At 48.0% G+C, this 25,333-nt stretch overlaps 1 protein-coding gene across 1 annotated transcript in view; it reads right to left on the bottom strand.

Annotated features, from left to right (window-relative positions):
* Csmd2 (CUB and Sushi multiple domains 2) overlaps window positions 1-25,333 on the bottom strand; it is a 575,103-nt gene that overhangs the window by 39,436 nt on the left and 510,334 nt on the right. Inside the window, exons 45-53 of the mRNA XM_029476560.1 lie at window positions 17,096-17,176; window positions 16,550-16,663; window positions 14,566-14,754; window positions 11,918-12,064; window positions 7,626-7,814; window positions 6,021-6,206; window positions 4,887-5,081; window positions 3,256-3,429; window positions 1,710-1,883 (exon numbers count right to left, since the gene is read on the bottom strand). Coding sequence (XP_029332420.1) covers window positions 1,710-1,883; window positions 3,256-3,429; window positions 4,887-5,081; window positions 6,021-6,206; window positions 7,626-7,814; window positions 11,918-12,064; window positions 14,566-14,754; window positions 16,550-16,663; window positions 17,096-17,176 — 1,449 coding nt within the window. The remainder of the gene's footprint in view (window positions 1-1,709; window positions 1,884-3,255; window positions 3,430-4,886; window positions 5,082-6,020; window positions 6,207-7,625; window positions 7,815-11,917; window positions 12,065-14,565; window positions 14,755-16,549; window positions 16,664-17,095; window positions 17,177-25,333) is intronic.

Genomic DNA, 25,333 nt, shown 5'->3' with positions numbered 1-25,333 from the left:
TGAACTCCAAGCTACATGGTCTCAGCTCTGACAGAATGGGAGAAATGCCACCAGGAACAGAAACGGGAAAGAGGAACATGCAGTGTCGCCTTTATGTGAGAGTTCATGGATTCTAGTGTTGGTCAACTAGATAATAAAGATTTGAATAGAAAAAAAAAAACAGGGAGCTGACAGCCTTACAGTGTGATAAGTGAAAACATCAATATCAAAGAGAACAACACACGGTAATTACAGAGAGCACAAGAGAATTAGGATGGAACATGTAAGGCATATCCCCCTATATGAGTGACTTTAATCTATGAACAGGAAGATTTTCATGTTGGCATGTGTGGGGTTTGAATGTACTTGGCCCATAGGAAGTGGTGCAATGAGGAAGCGTGGCCTTGTTGGAGGAAGTGTGTCACCGTGTAGGCGGGCTTCTGAGGGCTCCTAGTGCTCAAGCTCCAGCCAGTGAGGAAGGGACCCTCCTCCCGGCTGCCTTCAGAAGACGGGTCCTTTCCACTGCCTGTGGATCAAGACGTAGAACTCTCAGCCCCTTCTCCAGCACCATGCCTGCCTGAATGCTGCCATGTTTCCAGCCATGATGATAATGGACTGGACTTCTGAACCTGTAGGACAGCCCCATTTAAATGTTGTCCCCTGTAAGAGTTGCCTTGGTCACGGTGATCCTTTACAGCAATGGAACCCTAATTAAGACAGCATGCATGAGTGCAATTTAATAGATGTCCCTGCTATTCAGGGGTGGTCAAAGGCATACTGGGGAAAAGTGTGGAAGTTGGAATTCTAAGGCTGAAGTCAAGAAAAGTAAAATTCAGGTTAAAGAACATTAAAAGAGACGAAGAAGCTACTTCTAAAGGTGAGAAGTCACAATTTGCCACAGAGCTCTAAGAGTTGCTATGCTGACATAGCAACTACATGCAGGAAATGCTAGGGGAAATGCCAGCACAGTGATAACTGAACACTTTAAACACATCTTTCAAAGAAAACTGCTCAAGTGGGCAAAATCAGGAAAAAAAAACTGGAAAGGACATAATTCACAAGGTACATCTTAGGAATACATGTGTCCATCTATGCAGCAGAATTATCCACAATGTTCTTGCTCTCAAGTGTACATGGGACATTCATAACGATTGACCAACTGTTTATTCAGAAGGAAAGCATCCGTAAATGTCAAGAAATAGAATTAGTGTGCATAATGTATATAAAATAAAAGCGAAAAGGTCTGTTGACTTAGAAATTTAAAAAAAAATTTATTAAAACCTTCCAATTGTAGGGATGGGCAATTAATGAGAAATTAAGAAGCTTCTAAAAATAATAAACATTTATAACTAGTATGTATGAGGTATAATTGCAGCAGTTATCAGAAGAAATTTTATAGCTCTAAATAAAGAAGAACACAAAACGAGAGACTGAAAATGAGTGAGCTTGTCAGTCTGTGCTTGCCATCTGCTTACCGTGTGTGCCTGCGTGTAATACAATTCACATACAAACTAGAAAACCAACAAAAAAGGTGAATCAGAAGAAGTCACAAGGCAATAATAAAACCTGTAGTTAATGACGGCACAGAGACCCGAAGAGATAGATGCAGTGACCATATCTGTGGCGGGAAAGGAATATACAAAACCTTTAGCTAATCTAATCAGGAGGTAAAGGGGGGAAGTCCGCGTTGACTCAGCCCCGTGGCTAGGGAGCGTGGCCGACATACTTACGCACACAGAAAGGGGTCTTGCCCGACCAGTGATGATCCTGCTGGCAGATGCGCACAGACATGCCGATCAGGCGGAAGCCAGCCCTGCACTGGTACACCACGCTGCCTCGGTAGTTGAAGTTTTCCCCGTTGATGTGTCCGTTGACAATGGGCTCTGGAGTCCCACAGTGTCCAGCTTTGATGGGATGGGGGTGGGGGAGGGAAGAGAGTCAACCACAGAGGAACCTCTAGGAAGTGGGGTAGAGCTTGGGTGGGGTGGGAGGGAAAGTGTCAATTCTCAGTCATGTTCCGTTTTCCCACCTCCCGTGGAGAACAGTGATCCAGGAGCGAGTTTGGGAACTCTGTATGTGACAGTATGGCACGCTTGGTGACCCCATCATCCATGACCGTCCTTTTCTGGGTTCTGTTTCTGTGTCTGTACACAGGTAGGGAAGCTATCACATTTCCCAGGCTCTGTGAGGGCTATGGTTAGAAGCCTGGTGGCCAGCCGGGAGGAGGTGGGGGGAGGATGTTAGGTCACACCCATGAAGCATAATTCCTCTACCCCTGATTATGCTGTGATGTGATGTACACTGCTTCACCACAGTCCAAAGACCGTGGGCGCCAAGTGATCGTGGGCCAACAATTCCAGAACTGCGAGCCAAGATTAATCTTTCCTCTCTCTCAATGGGTTATCTTAGGCATCTTGTTGTATCTGATAGAAAGTTGACACAAGGACCCATCCCTGGGTACCTACTGCCCATTGAGCACCGTAGCCTAAATGAAGCCATCACAGCTTATACTGCTGATGACAACCATGAAAAAGCAGCTGCTTGGCCAAATTCACCTTTCTTTTTGAGTGACATCTCACTGAGTTACGTTTATTAAATGAAGCGTGGGCACAGTAGATCCCTGGCATTCCTTTGGTTCCTTTGACTAGGCAGCAGTAGCTCCCAACTGTACCCTCAGCCAGTTCCCAAGAAAGTGGCTACTGGCCATGGCCTCCTGCAACCTGGAGGTCACTAGTGTATATGTCAGGGACAGATCACCCAATCTGCCCTGCTAGGCATGCATAGCTGAGACCCTCTTCTGGAACTGAGAGAAGCCAGAAAAGAATAATAGGAGAGAGAACTTAGATTAGGCTCAGTCAGGGAGCACATTAGCCCTGGGAGCAATGAAAATTTTCTCCTTTGTAAGCTGTTTGTAAATGCTCCTGTTATTTGCTTAGTGTATACGCATGTGTATATTATAATGTACATACCTATATACAACTGGGTACATTTAAAATAATTCTCTAATATATAATACAAAGAATATTTTAGGTGCATTATAAGAATGTGTCTCTTTGGGGTGGAGGCCAGGGCTACACTGGTCTTCTTAGGAGCTAATTAGATAAGCAGGGTGTCCCTGTGATTAAAGTGTGGACCCTCGGAGGCTGGTCTCATTCTTTCAAGTTCCCTAAGGAAAGCGAATCTCTGGCTCTAGTCATAGTGGATTCCTGAAAGTTGGTACTGGAGTAAGTATGTTTTGGGAATAGGCAGGTAGGGTGGGCCTGAAGGGCCACTCACCAAGGCAGCGGACTTCAGAGCCACTCCAGAGTCCGTTGGCCATGCACTCCCGCACCCTGGAGCCCACCAGTGTATATCCAGAATTGCAGGAGAAGATGGCAGTCGCCCCATAGACAGACATAGTTCCAATGCGGTGCCCACTTGGGGGTGTGGGGAGCTCTCCACAGGAGATGACTGAAAAGATCATAAAATGTTCAATAAACCAGTCCTGAGATGGGGGACACGAGATGCGATGGACAAGATAAAGGAGAATAATGATCAAAGACAAGAGGTGCCTAGCCTTCCTCTCCTGGAGTGTGATGTTCTATGATGCTGCCTTGCCCTTATCTACAGGTATCTCCAGGAGCTCTGGAGGTGCTGGTCCTGTGCCCAGGTTCCATCTCTGGAGTTGGAAGCTCAGGCTTGCATGCTTGTTAAGAACTCCACAGATGGTTGAGGCGGAGCTGTGGTTAGGACGGGATGGTGAGTCTGTGGTGTGCTCAGGGAAGACAATGACATCGACCTTGCCCTTTTCTGCTGAGCCTCACAGTCCTTCTCAAGGGAATATGCTGACAGCATCCGATTGATGTACAAGGTGAAGGCTGACTACCAAGGCTGTGCTACAGTGAGGCTGAGGCTGCTCCGCTACTCTGCCACAAACATGGTGTCTTACACTCCAGGGCCTGTGGCTTTCCCTTCCCTTCCGCAAGTGATCCCAAACACGTACACTCATTCAACCTGGTCTCGAGGAATGGCATTTGAGATTCAAAGAACCAAAGAAAAGCCATTAACAGGGAAGAGGAGGCAGGCAGACAAACAAACTTAGGTGGTCCTCTGTGCTCCAGTCTTCCTTCCTGTACAGCCTCGTGTCTCTTCACAGGCTGTCTCACTGTCTCTTTGCCTTCTCTCTTCTCTCTCTCTCTCTCTCTCTCTCTCTCTCTCTCTCTCTCTCTCTCTCTCTCTCTCTCTCTCTCTCTCTCTCTCTCTCTCTTCTCTCTTCTCTCTCTCTCTCTCTCTCTCTCTCTCTCTCTCTCTCTCTCTCTCTCTCTCTCTCTCATATGTGCTTACATGTGACATTGCATATGTGGAGGTCAGGGGGCAACTTCAGGTATCTGTCCTCACCTTCCACCTGGTTTGAGACAGGGTCTCATTGCCACCACATAAACCAGGCTAGTTGGCTCCTGATTTTCCATGGATTCCTCTCTCTCTCTTTGCCTCCAGCTTTTTCATGGGAGTGGTGGGATCATGGATGCTCTCAGTACCACAAGCCGCTTTCACTGTGTTTTGGGGATTTGAACTCATGCCCTCACATTTGCATGGCAAACTGTTTCCCCCAATGAGTCATTCCCCCCTCCCCCCCAGGCAAACCACACACCTTTGTACCTCTCTGCTACCTGGCATATAGTTGGGCGGCAAAAAAATGAATTAATCAGCGCCTGCTGAGCCGGAGGTTTCTCAACAGGGAGCCTTTCCTAAGATGACACAGTGCTAAGAAGCAAGCCTTTTCCCAGCTCCTGATTCATGCTGAGTGTCAAAAAGTGGTATGCTGAACTCGCTGGTGGTGGGAGAACCCCTCAATCTACTGCGCGTATGAACTAGTTCAGGTAGGGAATGCCACGCACACAGGCCCGTCTTGCCCTCCCTGGGCTTACTTTGGCAGGTGGGCATCGACTCTCCCAGGCTCCACCTCCCGTTGGCCTGGCAGCGGATGACCCTTTGGCCGGTGTAGTAGTAGCCAGGGTCACAGATGAGCATCAGCTGGGCCTGGAACTGATACTGGGTCTCAAAGATGAGCCTCCACCGGCCGTGCTCCACACTGATGCTGCTGATATCAGGACAGGTCACAGCTGGGGGCGGGTGGCAGTGGGGGACAAGGAACAGGGAGGAGAATTAGGGAGCTGATAGGGAAGGCATCACAGGAGTCTAGAACAAGGGACTGAGAAACCTCAATGTAGCAGTGATGAACTGAGGGACAGTCGGATCCTAGGCAGGTTTGATGGATGAACGAAGAGCAGTGTGAGTGGAGGAGCAGTGTGAGTGGGGGAGTCCAGGTCTGTAAGAGGACGCAGTAAGCCTTGTGTTTCGCCGGCATTAGTTACCGACTGTGGCCTGCACATTCTATTTGGTCTGATTTTAGAACCTCCCCCCCTTTCTCTTTTGGATGATTTTCAAATAGCCAAGGCTAAGGGTGGCTTTGAATTTCTGATCCTCTTGCCTTCACTTCTGGAGTGACAGGATTACAGACACCCTACTGCTAATGGTTTATGCTGGGTAAACACTGTTAATTGAGGTACATCCCTAGCTGGAAAAGCCAGAAATCTGGATATTTATTTAAAAATCTCTTGATTATAAAATGTTAAGGAGTGATATTTTTAATGGGGCACGTGTATATACATTTTTTGCTGGGGCAAACAAAATCCAAATCTGTATCATTGGACTAAATATGGCTCACTGGGCTGCCTATTTGTCTTTTGGTCCCTCAAATGATCACATCAGAGGACTGTGATCAAGGGACATTCATGAAGCTTTCTGGTCGTTCCAAGTGCTGTGATAGCTTATGAAAACACCCCAGAGCATGATGGTCCTTCAGCATTCAGAGTAAGTTGCAATGGGAACCATGGTTGATAGATACCCTCTCTCATCCTCCGTGGGAATCCTACTGCCCCCTATCCCTTCCCAATGCAGGCTTTCTGCTCTCTACTGAATTGAGGCCCAGTCCTTATAGGAGTCTTTCCATCTGCATACCCAGCTTCTCCTGCCTCGGTCCCCACCTCCCTTGGACTCACGGACACACTGAGGGGGGACATTGCTGTTGCTCCACAGGCCAGTATCCAGACACTCTGCAGTGGCCTCGGCACCCGTCTGGAGGTGGTAGCCTTCATTGCAGCTGTACACAGCCTTAGTCCCCACGGTGTACTCCTTGCCAAACACAATTCCATTTTTGGGAGCATCAGGGAGACCACAGGAAAGAGCTGGTCAAGGAGAAAGGATGCCATGAGCATTTCTGACTCAAGATGTACTGAGCATACATTCTCATCTTCCCTGTTAAGGAACTTAAAACTTACAGTGCGAACTCACAAACAGAAAAAGGCTCCCAAGGAAAGACAATAGGAGAGTCACTGTCAGGGGTATCAGGAAAGAATGCACCAGAGAGCAGGGTGGAGATAGATGTGTTCACAGATTAAATGTAGGGTCAGGGCTGCAGCTCAAGACCTCCAGGGAAGAGTCACAAGGTCAGAAGTCCCCACTCTTCCTTCTGTTCTGTCCCACAGGTGAGTGTTAACTCACTCAAGCCTCCGAAAAGAACTAAGAGTCTCCTCTTCCTTAGGGTGTGGGGACAGAATCCTGCGAGAGAGTTTGAAAACTTGCTACCACCTTTAATCACTGTCTTTACAGCCACAAGTCTAGAGCTCAGGCCTTCCTTCAGACTCAGATAAGCTGTGGCAGAGGACGAGGCCATGACTGTGGCCAGCAATGATGCCCGACTCTGCTAAGTTTTCCAGAATGCCCAGAGACTCTGGACTAGGACTCAGTTTCTAGTCTGGAAGCATATTATTGTTTTATTCTCATGTGTATGTGTTTTCAGGTGTACATGTGTAGAGGCTTGTGGACACCAGAGGACAGCTTTAACTGTTGTCCCTCAGGTACCATCCTAGATTTTCAGGACAGCATCTTTCTTCTGCCTGGGGCTCAGCAAGGAGGTCAGGCCATAGCCTCAGAGATCCTCCTGCCTCTGCCTCCACAGTAATGAGATCACAAGCACTCACTTATTTATAACTCCTGGGCTTACTTAATTGGGTTCTGCAAGAGCAAACTCAGGTCCCATGCTTGCAAGGCAAGCACTTTACTGACCGGGCCATCACTCCAGCCCATATGATTTCAACGTTTTTAAATTAGTGTTTATTGAATTATACGAAGCAAGATATTTCATCATGACAGGAACATATGTTCTTATAAGGGGGAAAAGCACTCAGAAATTCTAAGAGTTAACACATGGGAACTGAATGAGACATTTCAGGGGTCATTGCTTGACTCATTTGCTTTTGGGGCTGGACCCCACACCTCCCTGCCTTGGGAGTCCTTCTTAGCTGCTAGGAAGAGGCAGGTCCCTTCTTACCATGGAGTTCCTAATGCCCCGATACAGATCTTCCTCTTCTAGTTACTTCCTGTCTGCTATCACCATCTCTCCCGTGGTGCTGGAAACAGAGCCCCACTCTTCATCCGTCATCCCCAGAGCTGGAGATGTATAGACCCTCAGTAAATGTTTGCTGAAGGAACGTTCTATCACCAAACCCTGGGAGACTCACACGTGGCTTGGACTGCTCCTGAGACCAGCCTGAGGTGACATGGAGCTGAGCCACCTGGTTGCTACTTCAGTCCCCGCCGCTCACCTTGACAGAGAGGAATGGCCTCACTCCATAGGTGGTAGCCTTGGGGGTGCCGGGTACAGATGGCCATGCTGTGTCCCACCAAACGGTAGCCTGTGTTGCAGCCGAAGTGGATGGAGCCGCCCGGCTGGGTAGTTGTCTGGCCCAGGATGAAGCCGTGGAGTGGAGCCTTAGGCAGGCTGCAGTAGGGGGCTGAGGAGGGAGAAGAGGCTCGGTGGAGGGGTGTTCATGTACCACTGCTGGAGCAGGCATGCTGTCCCCTACCCAGGCTTGTTCCCCCCCCCCCCCGCCTCTTATTTCCTCTCCCATTGGCAAGTTCTTTGCTACTTAGGAAGGTCTGAGTGGTTGACACTGAACACCAGTTAAGTAAAGCCAGAACAAGATCAAACAAAACAAATCAAAACAAAGGGTAATTGAAAACTACAACAGCAACCTGCTTTGTGAGTCATGATGTCCCCTTTGCTGCCTGAGCACAGCCCAGGCTGCTTTCAAAGTCCTTGTAAATGCAGGCAACCTTGTAAAGTAGGGCCCAGTGGGACTGTATCCTAAACATGTGACACCGCCAGGCATTAGCTTTTGTGACTTAGGACAAATCACCAAAGCTTGTTTAATTCCAGTTTCCTCCTTGCAATAGGTGATCCCCTCTCTTACATGTGCTCCTCTCCCACAATAGGTGCTCCCCTCCCTCAATAGGTGCTCCCCTCTCTTACAATAGATGTTCCCCTCTCTTACATGTGCTCCCCTCCCTCAATAGGTGCTCCCCTCTCTTACATGTACTCCCCTCCCACAATAGGTGCTCCTCTCCCACAATAGGTGCCCCCTCCCTCAACAGGAGATCCTTCCCTCAACAGGTGCTCCCCTCCCTCAATAAGTGCTCCCCTCCCTCATAGACGCTCACATGATTTTAAAAAAGAGACAGTATCTGATAAGCATCCTAGCAAAGTGTGGGTCACTTAGTGCTCAATAAATGGTTGCTCTCTGTCATTCTGTTGTATTGCCGATGCCTAGGGATATAGGACACACAATTCCCTTCAGAGCTCATTCCCTTCCTCCTAACGTATGGGTTAACATATTTTATTCATTTATCCAGTAAAGAGTTCTCAGGAGTCCATTAAGCACCAGCTGCCATTGCAGTACTAGGGATACAATAGCTAGGGAAGTAGACCAAAGCCCCAGATGGGGGAACTCACACCACAGACCCTGCCGGGGGTCCTTAGCTTATGTGACAGCTGTCATCAACAACCTGACAAGGCCTAGGGGACAGCTCTCTGGGCACAGCTGGGAGGGAGTTTCTACACTGTATGAATTGAGGTCTGCCCTAAATGTAAGCAGCAGCAACCCATGGGTGACTCCAAGGCCGAATAAAAAGGGGACGGTGAGCTGAGCACCAGCATCCATCTCTCCTCTGCTTCCTGACTGTGGCTACAATGGAACCAGGTACCACAGGGTCCCCTAGCTCCCATCACCTTCCCATTACCGTGGCATGCGGTACCCTGACATCCTATATCCTCACACCACACACTAAGACAAAGATAAACCACTCCCTCCTTAAGTTGACTTTGTCTGGTATTTTATCATAGCAATGAAAAAAAAATAACCAATCCTGGTTGGTTCTGTGTGGTTGTGAGAAGGATGACCCAGGAGCCTTCCTTCATGCCCGCTTTCATTTGCCTGAGCGTCTCTGGCTGGGTGACCCAGGTAGACAGGGATAAGTGGATTGGGGACCAGATCCCATCTTCACATGCTCTCACAGAGAGGCCTTGGACTTCCTGTCTGAAGACTATGCCTCTGCACAGGCAGAAATGGTGTTTTAAAGATGCACGCTCCCGCTATGCCTGTTGTGTACAACTTCAATCTATATACCACCTTCACCCAGGACTGGAAAATCCCAGATAGAGAATACACATAGTCACTGGGAAAGACACAGGTGTAAGTTACCATGTCTGCTGCGTCTTAATTATTAAGTACTAATTGCCGTACCGTGTAATGAATTTCTTTTCTACATGGCATAAGTGCTGTAATTACAACCAACTCATTACTTCTAAACACATTAGTCTCTAAGCAGAAAGGCAAAGGGAACTTCTTGAGAGCTCTTTGCTCCAAATTTAGCAGCAGGAGTAGGGAATGGCCATGTTCCCTCCACTGGAACAGCCACCAGGAACTCTACCCTGAACCCCCCCTTGATGGGTATCTTGGAGTTTCTTTTTCGTTTTGAGAAAATGGAGGCCGTCAAAAAAAACCCTATTGCCAGCAAGTAGCAGGACAGACCACAGATCATGGGGTCGTGGTGCCATCTTTTCCCCAACCATGGACACATGGGAGAAGAGAGTGGGGGTGGGATCTACAGAGGAAGTAGACTTTGACAGAGTAAGGGCAGGGCTCCCCTCACTCCATCTGGCTAGTTCTCACCATCAGTGGTTTTTTTTTTTTTTAGAACTGGGTCTGCAAGGTGTGGGCTGGTCTTGCAGTGAGGAGGGCCGTGAGAAGATATGGACAAATGGTTCTTCAGGCAGAACTTAATGGTTCATTGTGACACCCCTCCTAACCAATATTCTTGTCCGTGTGTGTGTGTGTGTGTGTATGTGTGTGCGCGTGCGCAAGCGGGCGTGTAGTTTCAGTGTATGTAAGTATAGGTGTGTGTGCATGTGTGTGTATGTGTGTTTCAGTGTAGGCAGGTGTGTGCACTTGTGTGTGTATGTGTGTTTCAGTGTGTGCACATGTGTGTTTCAGTGTATGCAGGTGTGTGTGTGCATGTGTGGAGGAGGTGGAGGTCGACTCAGCTGTCATTCATGATGTCCACTTTAATTTTTGGAGACAAAGTCACTCATTGAAACTTGGGGCTCACTGATTAGGCTGGGGTAGCTGGCCAGAATGCTCCAAGGATCCCCCTGCCTCTGCCTCCCCAGCGGTGGGATTACTCGTGCAGGCCACCACAACAGCCTGCTTCTTACCTGGGAGCTGGGGATTGGACTCGGGTCCTTGTGATTGTGGGGCAAGCACTTTACTGACTGAGCTGTGCTCCTGGCTCCCTGCAACCACTATTCTTTAAAACTTTGTCTAATCCTTGTCTGGCATGCAGACATGTGGCGGGATTCCCATGATCTGCAGGCCTTCCTTGCAGCCTTCAGGGCTGGAAAACCCTGCCAGCAGCACCCTGGACTACCCTTCAAAGCGGGTACCAAGGTTTCAGCTTATCAAGCCGATCAATGGTGCCCACAGAGAGAGAGAGAGAGAGAGAGAGAGAGAGAGAGAGAGAGAGAGAGTTCAGAGAAAGTCTCTTTTCTCCATATAATTGTATCCTAGGGAAATTTTTTTTATCAAAGGCCTGGCCTTTGATCTGACCATGCCCAGACAATATGGCTTTGCAAAAGAAAAACAAAAAGAAAGAAAGAGAAAAGAAAGTCTGTTAATTGCCACAATGTATATGGATGCGCAGGTCATACTGTTAAGTTAGTCAGGCACAGAAAGACAAATCCTTGTGTTTTTGTTCATGTGTGGAAGCTAGGGAAAGTTGATTTGACACAAGTAGAGGGTATGACAGGGGCCACCAGAGCCTGGGACCAGTAGAAGGCGGGCAGGGTTGAATGCGCTTAGTTATTGGCCCTGAAAATAGAAAGGACTAAGTTCCCATATTTTGCAGCACAGACAGGCAGCTGTAGTTCATAAAGCACTGACTATGCATTCCCACTGGGAGAAGAATGGACATCAATGGTCTCCAACACAAAGACATAAGCTTCTTTGAGGAGACCAGTATGCTAATTGCTCCCACTTGATCACTGAGGTCGTCTCTGCGTCAGAATGTCACGCACACCTCACAGATAGGTCCTATTGGCATCTGTTAGGGAAAGAGTAATAATGAAAAGAGACTTGGCTTGCACAGCAGGGGAGGGCTCCCTCTGCTGCCTACCCTATGTAATTGCATGTCTTAAAGTCAGTCAGTCGAAGGACTTGTGGTGATATCTCCCAACTGGCCAAGGGGCTAGGATGCCCCCGGGCCTCATCCAATCTCAAATTGAATAGTTACGATTCGATCCTGGAGACACAGGGTGAGAGTATGAGAAGAAAGAGATATGGTTAGAGGTGGTGGTGGGGGAGAGGGCCTGGACACTGTGGAAGAGGTGGGAGCCTCCTCTAGTCTCACTTGGGCAGTGTCAGATGAGGGAAACAGAGCAGGAGGCAGCCCCACCTCCACAAGGGAGGGCGAGGAAATGGACCATGGCTTGAGATGCTTCAGGTGAGACACTCAAGGGGTTCGGCTTGGAGGCCCTTTTCAAGTGCACTCATGACCTACTCACCTGAATACCGAATCTTAAAACCCTTCCGGTTGTAGGCGTGGTCGGATGACCAGCGCAGATATACAGAGTTGCTTGAGCTGGTGACAATCAAGGGAGCCGAGTAATTCCCACTGAGAGCTTTCAGTAGAGGACTTTGTCCTGAGGGACCTTGGGCGAGAAAGACACGGCATTATAGGACATTAGAGAGAGATGTAAGTATAGTTATGGCCTGGATGGCTGGGCGGCTTTGTATCTGGAGGTCTTGCTATAAGACTCTCTTTTGCCCACCCTTATCTGAAGAAGTGCTCTGGGGTCAGCAAGTGAGATGAAATCTATTTGCTGGTTGCCTGGGTTGAGCAGGTAGTTTGATGAGGGAGCTGTTTTTCAAACTGGGACCCTCTTCTGAATTCTCTTGTGCATGCTAAAAATAGCATGGTGCTCACCATACAGAAACTTTGTTTATTGAACAAATATAAATAGAGAGCCATAGAGCCAGAGGAAAGAGATGGCTCTCAGGGTTGTAAGAACACTTCTCAACATGCCTCCTTAAGGTTCCCCAGGAAGGCGCCTTCTCCTATTTCCTACCTTAAATGTCTGGATTGCATCTCAGGGCTCTGGCCCAAGGAGTGCAATATAAAACTGGGAAACTCATAACCCAGGATTTATAGTCCTGGAGAAGGCTGTGAGTGACGGTTTCAATACACTGCTGAGACAGCTCTTGGAAGCTTGGGAGAATAATGGACTACATTTAACAAAGCAGAGGCAGTTGAGGTGTTGTGGCAAACTGGGAAGGAAGCATCCTGAAGTGAGGAGAGCAACCTGCTTCAACAGTTCTATCATGAGAAAAGAAAAAACCCTCATGCCTAATAATTGTTTACTTTGGGGGAGCCTGGGGAGACTCCATGGGACCAGGCTCCTTAAGCGGGATGAGAAGACTCTGGGACACAGAGCGCCATGATTGGAGGAAGAGTGCCATGATTGGAGGAAGAGCGCCATGATTGGAGGAAGAGCGCCATGATTGGAAGTGGGTAGCAAGGCTGGGTGGTAGCTGGAAGGTCTGAGCTACGGGTCCCATGGGGATGGGTCACAGACTGTCATTACTCCCAAGGGCAAGCTAGCTGGGCAGACCCAAAGAGCAACTAAAATAGTATGGATTTACGAGCAAAGCAGCCGCCAGAAGGGAAGGGAGCATCCGCGGGGGAAGGACTCAGCTCTCTGTCTATCTTACAGACCCAAGCCAGGTTTCATTTCCCATTCACTCAGAATAGTTTGGCTAAAGGAGATGTTGGGTCCCCCCTGAAAGGACTCTAGAAACTGCCATCAGTTGTATACAGTCGTCATTCCTTTGGTTCTTCCCTTTACCCACCAACCACAGTTTACTTGTACAGATAAATACTTGAGTTGGGCGTGGTGGTGCACACCTTTAATCCCAGCACTTGGGAGGCAGAGGCAGGTGAATTTCTGAGTTCAAGGCCAGCCTGGTCTACAAAGTGAGTTCCAGGACAGCCAGGGCTATACAGAGAAACCCTGTCTCGAAAAACAAACAAAACAAACAAACAAAATACTGGAGACATGAGAACAGCTGAGGTTACTGAAGACTCTGGATACAGAATCTGGAGTGATGCTGACACCTGGGCATCCCAGTTCTACCATGGCTGTCCTGGGTGGTAGCACATGAGGAGAGAAGCTATTTCTACCCCAGGGTGTACCTTAAATCAAAGATCCCCAGGTAGCTGAACCACCTGTGGCACCTTTACCAGAGCAGGTGGGCATAGTCATGATCACTCGCGATGGCAGTTGTGGATCTGCATTGTGCTCTTCCCCAGGTTATCAGAGCAGAAGCAGATTGCATTGGCGTGAGGTCGGCAACGGTGTACGTTCACGGTTATGGCCCAGGGCTCTGTTAATAAGCCTGATCTTTATCATGATACAGTGAGAGGAGATGGGGGATCTGGGCATCCTGCAGAATGTAGCATTTTGGTGCTTTAAAAAGGATTTGTTAAAACCACTGGGAAAATTAGTATAGATATGCTTAGCCACTTTCATACGCTCCAGAGGAGAGTGTAAATCTTACAAAGTTTTGGTGTTTTGAGGGTTCATTGGTTTAAGACACGCTGAGATGCTTTCTCTAGACAAAACAGCAAGTGCTAGCACCTCTTGTCCTGACACTAAAGAAGNTAGCCACTTTCATACGCTCCAGAGGAGAGTGTAAATCTTACAAAGTTTTGGTGTTTTGAGGGTTCATTGGTTTAAGACACGCTGAGATGCTTTCTTTTTATAAAACGGCAAATGCTAGCACCAGTTGTCCTGAAAAAAAAAAAAAAAAAAAAAAAAAAAAAAAAAAAAAAAAAAAAAGAAGCAGTTTGGAGTCTGGTACACCTTCTTGGGGTTTGGAAGAAGCCTACTCTTTATAAGAGGCTACCGCTAGGATCTGCTTGTTGGCTGATACTCAGGATTCAGGCTGGTATTCAGATCTATCTAGACTACAATGCAAACAACCACCATATAACTCATCAATTCCTGGGCCTTGGGCTTCTACGGTTCAGGTAGACATCATGTAGTGCCTTCAGAAAGTTCTGATAGGAAAATGGAGCTCAAATAACCCCTGGGACTGAGGGAAAGCTGTTGCTGTCTGTAGCGGGGAACCACACGCCCTTCGAGGGACTCACCGTCAAAGATCTCAAATTCATCATACTGCTTCTCGCTAAGGAAATACTCCACCGTGATGGAGATATTGTACTCTGGCTCAACCCTCACCAGCCAGGAGCAGGTCTGGAACTGTGGGTAGCTTCCCGGATAGCTCTGGCTAAGGATCACTCCAGTGGAGTCTGTCAGAAGCTCATTGGTCGGGCAGTGCACTGGAAGAAAGAGAGACACTATGTACGAGGTGTGGAGACAGAACAGGGCTGGGATATTAGCTTGTCCACAGAGTGGAACTCTCTCTGCAAAGCTAGTATTGTATATTTAAACAAGTTCTCACATTCGCCGTTATACTGCCCCGTGGCAGGAAGTAACCTCATGTTAACATGACAGTGTTGCGGGAACTCATTGCACGCCAGTTGGTTCAAATCATTTCCTAGCTTAGGTGTGGGTGCTGCTACCTAGATTTGAGGTGGATGGGGGCAGTATCTCTCTCTCTCTCTCTCTCTCTCTCTCTCTCTCTCTCTCTCTCTCTCTCTGCAACAGTATGCTACCCACACCCAAAGAGTCACTCTACAAAATGGGTTTAGTTCGTACAAAGATAGAAGAGTGCAGAAGTAAGCATAGATGATGGGTTGAACACACCTGAACTCAGAGCCCAGCTCTAAATCCAGGAGCAGGGGTACACAGGTACTCAGCAACTGTGTGCCCCCCCCCCAATAAATTATTCCCTTTTAGTGTGATGGCTTTTCCAATGCAAGCAAGAAGTCCTACCTCAGAGGATGGCTGTATCATGGAAAACATTATGCTACACTATGTCAGACCACATATGTAGCACCTGCAGCATAACGCCTCAACACACCACAGGGGTGGTGGTGGTAACGAAGGTAACTGCGTCAGGAGCTGAGAGACCAGCAGGGTTGGCTGCTGCCTGATTCATAGCATTAAGGTGGTTAAAGAAAACAATGTTGTCCTAATGAAGACTGTGTAGACCACTAAAAAGAACAGCAGGAGAAGGAGGAGAAGCAGGAAGGGGAGGGGGTGGAGGAGGGAGAACAGGAGGAGAAGGAGGCGGAGGAGCAGCAGGAAGAGCAGCAGGAGGAGCAGCAGAAGGAAAAATAGGATCGGGAGGAGGAGGAGTGGGAGGAGGAGTAGAAGGAGGAGTGGGAGGAGGGAGACCAGGAGGAGAAAGATCGGGAGGAGGAGGAACAGGAAGAGGACTTATGACACATCATAATAGGGGAGGGAAGAGACTGGTGGTACAGAGGAGCCCTGTGCACCCCCAGGCACTGGGGAAGTGCTCTGTCCTGGAGCACAGGGAAGTGCCACAATAGTCTACATGGAACAGCTTTCTGGACAATTTGCTTCTCTTTGCTTGGTCTGAAGCTGAGGCAAGGCTTCAAGGACTGAATCAGCTTCCCCCTCGCCCTCGGTAGCTGTGCAAGGTTTCCAACCGCACAGCAGTCGAGCAGGGTCAGGTGCCATCTTCATATGCTTAAAGCCATCGTCCCCCCACTCCTCACCGTAGCCCACAGCCTAAGTTCAACCACTGTCTCAGTTTACAGGGAGTTACCAGCTCGGTGCCTCCTTGGGTGCTCAGGGGTAGGGAAGGATTGGATTTGGGTTGAGCTGGGGTAACCTGGTGAAGTGAGTTCATCTTTTCCAGGGACCACACTGGGATGCGGGCAGCTGAGGTCTGGAGTTACAGGGTCACACACATAGGATGTTGGGTACATTTGACCCCTAGCAACAGAGTGACATTCCAAGTTTTCCGTGCCAATACTCAGTACCCAACTCCAGAGAATGCCCAGGGGACGTGGCGGGGGGGGGGTCCTTTCACAGGTGGGGTCCTTGCCAAGGCTCTCGTTCACTCTGACTCGGCAACTCATTCATCAGACACCATTGGCATGGTGAGCTCTTTTCACTGGGCAGGAACTGAGCTCAGAGCTGAGGACAGGAAGAGGAGCAGAACTTGGGTTCTGTGGGGGGGGGGGCGCTGTTTAGTGTAATTACCTTCGCATATTGGGGGTGGACCTTCAAACTGCAGGTAGGTTCCCAGCTTGCAGGTCAGGATTTCACTCCCCACTAAGGTAAAGCCTGGGAGGCACCTGTAGCGGACGATGTCACCTGTCAAGAGAGACAAGCATGGGCATCGCCTGGAGCAGTCTGGTTCAGGAGGGTTGGCATCCCTCAGACCCATTGCCCTGGAAGGTAACTAGCACTGGGTCATGCTTTATGCCAGCTCCGTGCTGGCCCCATGACCCGGACATCTATTTCCCTCCCCGGCTCAGCCTTCTGGATATTTCCTAAGAAATTCTAGGCTATCTTAAAGCTTTTGAACAGCAGAGGGAAGCCATACTTCCAGCTCCTCCTTCTGGGGCTGGGTGAAGGAAGAGGGTTTATATTTTCGGGATGCGCTTGGCTGATAGAACACTGCCACCCATATGATCTGGGCCTTTGTTTTCCTCTATATAGATGAAGCCATCACCCCAGTCCCCATGGCTTCCTGGCCCCTCTCAGCCACCCTGGTTGGAGATCCCCGTCGTTTGGCAGTGGTACCTATGTTGAATTCTTCGTTCTCTGTGACCACTTCAGCATTGGGGAGGATGGTCGGGGGAGGGCACTTGGTGAGTGGATAAGCTAGAAAGACAGAAAGACACAGGTCAGGGGCAAAGTGTCACTCTGAGGCCTTGAACTAGTTCCTAGCAATCTCTGACCCCATTCACTCACCTAGCAGCTGTGTTTTTATTTTTGTTGAATTGACACAGGGTCTTATGATGTATCCCAGGCTGCCCTGACCTAGCTAGGTGGACAAGGATAATCTTGAACACCAGATCCTCCCTGCCTCAGTTTCCCAAATGCTAAGATTAGAGGTGCTCACCACCATGCCTGGTTTACGTGGTTCTGGTCACTGATCTGGGGCTCTGAATATCTTAGTGAGCAGTCTACCAACCGAGCCACGTCCCCAGCCGTTCACGGGACAGATGTGGATTCATGAGTATTTATGCTCTACGCTGGGCCAGTTCAGCCACACACTATTTGGCATCTCTTCAGTCATCAGGTTTTGGTACAAAACCCAAGGAGTATGCTTCAGCTCCAGTAATGAAGGATGGAAGTATGACATTGCAGACCTACCACTCCATGATGTGGTCATTTGGACATGCAGTTGCTTTAAGAGACATAGCAGCCAGGAAGGAACCTAACCACTATAGCCTGGGTTCCCCTTCTACAAGTATAGGAACAATATTAACAAGCGAAACTCTGTGCTCCTTGCCTGCTCAGCTGCCCGGTTCAAACAGGCTATGGTTTTGGGTTGTATTCTTGTTTCTTATCCAGTGCCTCTAAGTCACAAACTCCTCATAGTAAAGCCTTATATTATTTTAAATTAGCCATTCTCTTGGGCTGGAGCTATTTATTTATTTATGTATTATATGTAAGTATACTGTAGCTGTCTTCAGACACTACTATCTGAAGAGGGTGTCAGATCTCATTACGGATGGTTGTGAGCCACCATGTGGTTGCTGGGATTTGAACTCAGGACCTTTGGAAGAGCAGTCAGTGCTCTTAACCACTGAGACATCTCACCAGCCCTGGGCTGGAGTTTTTTGTTTGTTTGTTTTTTCGAGACAGGGTTTCTCTATATAGCTCTGGCTGCCCTGGAATTCACTCTGTAGACCAAGCTGGTCTCGAACTGAACTCAGAAATCTGCCTGCCTCTGCCTCCCGAGTGCTGGGATTAAAGGTGTGCACCACCACGCCCGGCTGGCTGGAGTTATTAAAGGGTCTGTTTACCCAAAATATATCTGAACACCTGTCATACCAAACTAGCAGTATTCACATCTAGTAGGATCCAAGAAGCATTCAGTGACATCACTGTCCAGAGGGTGGGGTGGGGAGGAGCATGGCTGGGGACATCCTCCATGCAGACACTTCTGCATTCTAGCCCTCCAAATCCCTCAGTGCTGACCCTGCAGTGTGTTCCACCTGCGAGCCGATGATTAGATAACAAGGCAAAGTTACTTCTTCAAGATCCTGCAGGAAATAAACGACGCAGGCAGGACTTAACTCCAGGTCTGGTTTCTCCTGAGCTCCCGTCCTCCCACTGGCCAGAGCCCAGCCTCCACATCCTGTGTGTGTGTCTTCTCCTCTGACCTTTGTCCAAACACAGCTGACCTCAGTGGATTCTCTAAACTGGAGTCTAGCCCATGGGGCAGAGGCTGGACGGTGCCTGGGTGTGGAATGGTCTGTGTGGAATTCTAACGTCTTTTATTACCTGGCTCACGGCTGAGTGCTATCGATCCTGTTACTGCTGCTCTGGCTGCTGCGGCGACGATTGTTCCCTAAACCTCCACATCCCCAGCTATGTTTTTTAAAAAATGTATAATGTCATTAGAAGCCCGGGGGTTTTCTACGAAAACGGTAGGAAGAAAATTAAATGTATCCATTGTCCTCGCAGACGTAGCTACTGTTAGTCACGTGCTGTGACTTCTTTGTGTATTTGATCCCTTCATAGTTAAGGGTTTTGTTTTAACAGGACTGCATCATGTTGTATGCACCTTGTGCTGCTCCTTGCCAGCAGCTATTATATCAGAAAACATTTCCCATACAATAAAATTTCTTTGAGAATGAGATAGAAATGACTTTGTGGAATCTAATCATATTCATTTACTAAAATTTATTTCAGATGCTCTGGTGTTAACCAGTGGGTCTCTTCAGTTTTTCCATTTAAAACGGTGACAGCACTATTTACCCATACACCACATATATCTCAATTTTTTTTTTTAAAAGACAAAATCTCACGTGTCCCAGGCTGATCTCAGCTCACTACGCAGCCAAGAATGACCTTGAACCCCTGATCCTGCCTCCATTTCTCCAGTGCTGGAATTCCAGGTGTGTCTCACCGTGGCTGGCTTCCATACATCTTTTGTATTTTTTTTAACATTCTTCCTTCTTTTCATTCTGCTGATTCTTTTATAAACAGGAACTGATTAAAGCACACCACCTTTATAGAACATGCAGGCAGTCCTTGTCAAATGTCAGCAACCTTTTCCTGCATGTGTCCTCAATATTTTAAGAGGGGAATGAGTCTACTGAGTTGGATATCAAAATCCAAAAGGAAATTAAAATACAATAAAAGTGTGTGTGTGTGTGTGTGTGTACATGCATGTGTGTATGCAGCAATCCTAGTTATGATAGAGGCTGGGTGCTTAAATCAGTTCATGATTGCCTACAATTAACATGGCCATAAGAATAGCTTGATACCATTAATGGGAAAGTTGCATCCTGGTATCACAGATATTCAGTGTGGTGTGTGAGACTTCCTATTCTGGGGGCTCTATGTGGAAGTCACAATGGGGCTGTCACACTGTGCAGTGTGATACCCTCCTGAGACCACAGCATCCCAGACACAGCTCCCATCATGCAACTGGAGCTACCTTCCAGTAGCTTGGGATCTGACATTTTACCAGCTGAAGATGGAAGGTAATTGGACACTTCACCTGTGTCTACTTTTATGTGAAATGCTATATCCCATTACGAAATCTAACTTTAAATTGTTATACAGATGTGTTGACTCACAAGTACCACATGAAAGAGGCACGAGCTTTAGCAGTAAGTGTACCAACACTTAAGAGGCCCTCCTGAGATATCCAAGTAGCTTTCTGCCTGATTTGACAAAAGCCGGAGCAGTGTCTGCCCTTGAGGTGTGCTTCCATTTTTCTGCCTAGGAATGTTGTCTGGCTTGTACTGTCAGCAGATCACAACTGCTGTGAGGCAGGGTGACACCTTCTTCCTTTCACACAGTCCTGAGATAACCTGTTGGGGAGTTCACTTTGCCCAGAACTGTGTGGGTGCTGAAGATGCAGGAAACAACATCTTCTGGTTCTTTTAGAACATACAACCCACTATGGGCAGAGTCATCAACTGGCTTGGCGAAGCCAGTAGTTCCTTTCCTTTTATTTTGGGGCAGGCCGTGTATGTACTGACTTGTGCATGTGCCTGTGCCTCTGTGTGTGTGTGTGTGTGTGTGTGTGTGTGTGTCTGTGTGTACACCTGGAGTTCACTGATTGGTGGCTCTAGGAATCTGTCTATCTCTATGTTCCCAGTCACCGGCACTGGGGTTACAAGCAAATGTTACCACTCTCAGCTTTTACATGGGTGCAGGGAGCCTGATTACAGGGGTGTAGGGAGCCTGATTACAGGGGTACATGGGATCTGATTACAGGGGTGCAGGGAATCTGTTTACAGGGGTGCAGGGGATCTGTTTACAGGGGTGCAGGAGATCTGTTTACAGGGGTGCAGGAGATCTGATTACAGGGGTTCAGGGGATCTGAAGTCAGTCCCTCAAGCTTGGGCATAAAATGTTTTACTTATTGAGCTCTCCCCTCTGCAAACTTTGATTATTTTTAAGTTTTTCATATGTTAATGAGTTTTTCATGTTAGCAATTTGCATTTCTCTCTTCAGCTGTCCAGCCACGTCCTTTGTCCTTGCTTTTGTATGGAATTGGAGGACTCTCTGAATATTCCAGATTGACCTGGCTTGCTAATTCTCTGCACGTGGTCTATCATTTGTTTCATTTGACTTACACCATTTTTCAATTTCTAGAGATATGAAAATCTTATTTAGTCAGCTGTCATTTTCCTTAACAGTTACAAAAAAATGAATCGATCTCTTCTGGGCCTCATACTTGCCTTTGAAACTTCTAAGGCGTAACCAAGTTTTCTAGAAAAACAAAATCAATACAAAGAAATTTGCCCTTAACGCAGCTTTCAGAGTTTGCATTTTGTGGTTGTCAGGGGGATTTCTCATTGTGTTACATTTTTTAAAATTATAATTTTTTTTTTGTTCCACATAGAAAGTTTGTGGAATACTGACAAGCAACAGACAAAAGTGCCTGAAATAAAAACAAACAAATCATTAACCAAAACAACCAGTCAACCAACCAACCAACTAACCAACCAACTAACCAACCAACCAACTAACCAACCAACCAACCAACCAACCAACTAACCAACCAACCAACTAACCAACCAACCAACTAACCAACCAACCAACTAACCAACCAACTAACCAACCAAGCTGTTACAGGGTGGCACACACCTTTGATCCCAGTACTTTAGAGGCAGAGGCAGGAGCATCACTGTAAACCCAAGGCCAATGTGTATGTGTGTGTGTGTGTGTGTGTGTGTAGGGAGAAAGAGAGAGAGAGAGAGCGACAGAGAGGCACACTTGTACACACACATACACACACAAGGGGGGAAGAGAGGGAGAATGCTACAGGCCAGCCAGGGCTACAGAGTGAGACCCAGTCTAAAAACCAAAATGGCCAACAAAACAGAACAAAGCATTCCTGAAATTCCTTCTCCAGGCATAAGGAGTTTCAGCCATTTTGAGTACCGATGGAGGTTAACAAGTTTTATCCCCAACTGAAGTTGTCTCACCATGTCTGCTGTGATCTCAGGACATACTCCAAGGTGGGGACAGTCAAGACAAGGCTCCTTCATTTCACTTTTGTCGTCCCCCCTTTCTCTCTGGGGTAAGGCATTGCTATGGCTTGCCTGGTCCTTATTGTGGCAGCTGGTTGGTGTGGGTCCATTGATCAGGTCATAGAAGTGAGGCACTGCTATAGTTTAGCAAGACTAGCACATGATAGTGATGGCTAGTAGGTGGAGGGAGTCTTTGCTTCAGGTCTGTTGCAGTCCACATGCCTGCTCTTCCCATGCGTCTTCCCAGGTAAGGTGTTCCTCAGCTAGACTAGTCTTTGACTGGGATATTTCAAAGTAAAACGTGGTTCATAGGATTCGTTTGCACTTACCAAGGCAGTTGCTGGAACTCTGATTTTGAGTTTGCTGTTCAAGCTCAGATAGTATTCACATGCCCCCCCCCCACTGTTCTTTATATTCATTTCTCTCTCTCAAGAATGTTATAAGGATAGTGGCTTAGAGTAGGGAGGAGCCTGTAGCTACTGCCTCCTGCTAGCATTTGAGACCTGACAGCAATCTGCTTTTTATTTCACCGAACAGTACAAAATACACCTGCCCTTAAATCAATGTACTGTATCTTGCATGGATGATATTTAGTGACTACATCTTTATCTGTGTGTATGTGCATACAAGCATGTGCCCGTGTGTGTCCAAATATGTTTATCCATATAAATCACATAATCATCTATTGTTTTATACCTAATTCATCTGGGGCTGGGGCTGGGGCTGGGGCTGGGGCTGGGGCTGGGGCTGGGGCTGGGGCTGGGGCTGGGGCTGGGGCTGGGGCTGGGGAGGAGATCTTGTGCAGCACATACAACAGGCAGGTCCCACACTCAGCACCCCAGAGGGAGAGAGCTTCAGGGTTTGCCTTAGTTACTTGTCTTGTTACTGTAACAAAATGCTCTAGGCAAGCGACTTCTGAAAGGGCAGTTTTATTTAGGCTCACAGTTTGAAGGCACAGTCCATCACAGCAGGGAAGGCATGGTGGCAGGAGAACAAGGTGGCTGGTAACGTTGTATCCATAGTCAGGAAACAGAGAGAGACTTGAATGCTGCTGGTTCCTCCCTTTTGTGCAGTCCAGGCTTCGAGCACACAGATCGGTACCACCCACTTTTAGAGTATGTCTTCCCACCTCAGTGAACATCTCTCTGGAAACTCCCTCACAGGCATGCCCAGAGGCTTGTCTCCAGGTGACGGTCATTACTGTGAATGCCAGCAGAGTCCTTCGATGAGGACCGGGTCACAGAATCACCACTTCAGGAGACCTGGCCTCTTTTTAAACTGGATCAGTTCTAAAGGCTTCTGTGGACCTTTGTGGTTTTTGACACTTTGGATGGTCGTGTGTGGTGAACCGAGAGCTCCTGCTGAAGTGCATCCAGGCCGTGCATCCTTGGACCAGCATTGATCGGGCTCTCTGACTCTGCCATCATCACCCTGCTGTCTCCTTGCCACTGGGGCCTCCTGCCATCACATGGTTGAAGTGGCCTGCTCCAGGCTTCCCCCTTCCCCTTCGTCATTACAGCCCAGAAGATGATTTGTAGCCATGCAAACATCTCATCCTTAAACAACTTTTACTTCACTTCTCTACCTGCTTTGATTGACAGGTTCCTGACCATTTGCTATTATTAATGACTTTGATTTTCAAATGCTCTCTAACGTGGCCAGCAGGTGTCCCTTCAAGCCAATTTCTAAGTTTTTTTCTGACCTATCGCCATCACTCCCTAGATATTTCCTTATTTTCAGCTCTAAGATGTTTCTGTCTTGTCTTGCCCCCTCAGCCCCAGCCTCGGGATTACCTGTTTCTTCCTGAAGCTCTGTTCCATCTAGTGGAAAATGCTATTCAGAAACTAAGACCTGGAGCTAGTTATACTCCCTGCTCCCAGAGATGCTGTTCGTGACCTCTTGCTGGCAGAGCTGGGGAATCTAAGCATGTGTGTACACACATGTTTCTATACGGATACATATTCTCTCACATTGCAAAGCGTGATCTCAGAGTAATTGTAACAGTTTGGGTTCAACATCAATGGTTACATTCTGACCTTTGTTCTTCCTGTGTGTTTGCGGCAGGCTTCCTCTAGTCTGAGAAGCCAGTCTTCTTAGTGTCCTTTTCTTAGCTGATGAGTGACAGAATGGAAGCAAATTCCTGTTTTATTGTTGCCCTTCCTCTTTTACCATGGACTCTGACTGGGCTGTCTGGACCCATTCTCTGTGTGGATGTCCTTCTCATTCCTCTTGGGCTTCACACCTGACGGAGGTGCCTCCTCATCTGTCCCAGAGTCTGACACCATGTGCCAATTCCCTCCCCTTCAGACGCCCACTCATCTATCACCAAGGGTGTCAACTATCTCTGTCAGGCAGCCCCTCAGCATGCCCGCGCTCCATCACCTTGGCGGATGCCACAGTCGCTCTCTTTCCCTCTCACGCTGGCAGGTGTAGATGCCTGGTCTTGGTTGTCCTGCTCACTAAGTGTCTCACGTCGTATTTGAAGGTGGTGTTATTGAGACTCTTGAAATGGAGGCAGCCCCTTCCCCACAGCCCTGCTCACTCGTATGCTGCTTCAGGGACGTTTCCTCGGCTACTCAAATCCACTTTCTCCTTTTGAGAACATGTCACAGAGCCATTTCATACGTCTCTCTGCAGCATCTTTCCTTCCTGCCTATTGGTGCTTACAGGAAAACAAAGCTACCAGGATCGCTGCTTGGTGATGGGAAGGCGAAACACTATTCCCCGACCCCTTCTCTCACTGTTCTCCAGCTTCCATCCCAAAGCACCAGTTCTCCACAGTGGCTCTAGCGGAAGTAGAGCCCCTCCTCTGCCCCACCAGCCACTGAGCCCCTCCCTCGCCTCTTACCCAGCCCATGCTATTCACCATAGGGGTTTTTACTGATCCACAAGTCCGCTACTGTGTTCTCTCCCTGGAGAAAGCAAAGTCTCTGGGTGCGGCTGGCATTTTGCCGGGCAGCATACATGAACAGTCAATGGAGATGTGAAAGGAGGCTCACCCGCCACATGAAAAGTGGGATGTCTTTGATGATTCCACCTGATTGGTAAACACGGTAAGAACTCAGTGTTTGTGAGGCCACTGGACAGGAAGGTGTGTCCTCTGTTGCTGAGAAGTGACACTTCCTTGTAATCACAAGGTAAGATACATTTACATTCCCTAGCAACCCTGACCACAAACGCTTGTAACCTTATCATTCTGGGAAGTGGGTGGGGCTTGTTTGTAATGGGGAATAGGCACAGTGTTATTGACTGAAGTAAAGTCAGTTGGTGCTTGTACTGGCTAATTTTGTGTCAACTTGACACAGCTGGAGTT

This window comes from Mus caroli, chromosome 4 (genome assembly GCF_900094665.2).
Source record: "Mus caroli chromosome 4, CAROLI_EIJ_v1.1, whole genome shotgun sequence".
In the NCBI taxonomy this organism is placed as follows: Eukaryota; Metazoa; Chordata; class Mammalia; order Rodentia; family Muridae; genus Mus; species Mus caroli.
The sequence above is the reverse complement of the archived record's forward strand: the minus strand, read 5'-3'. Positions and strand labels throughout refer to the sequence as shown.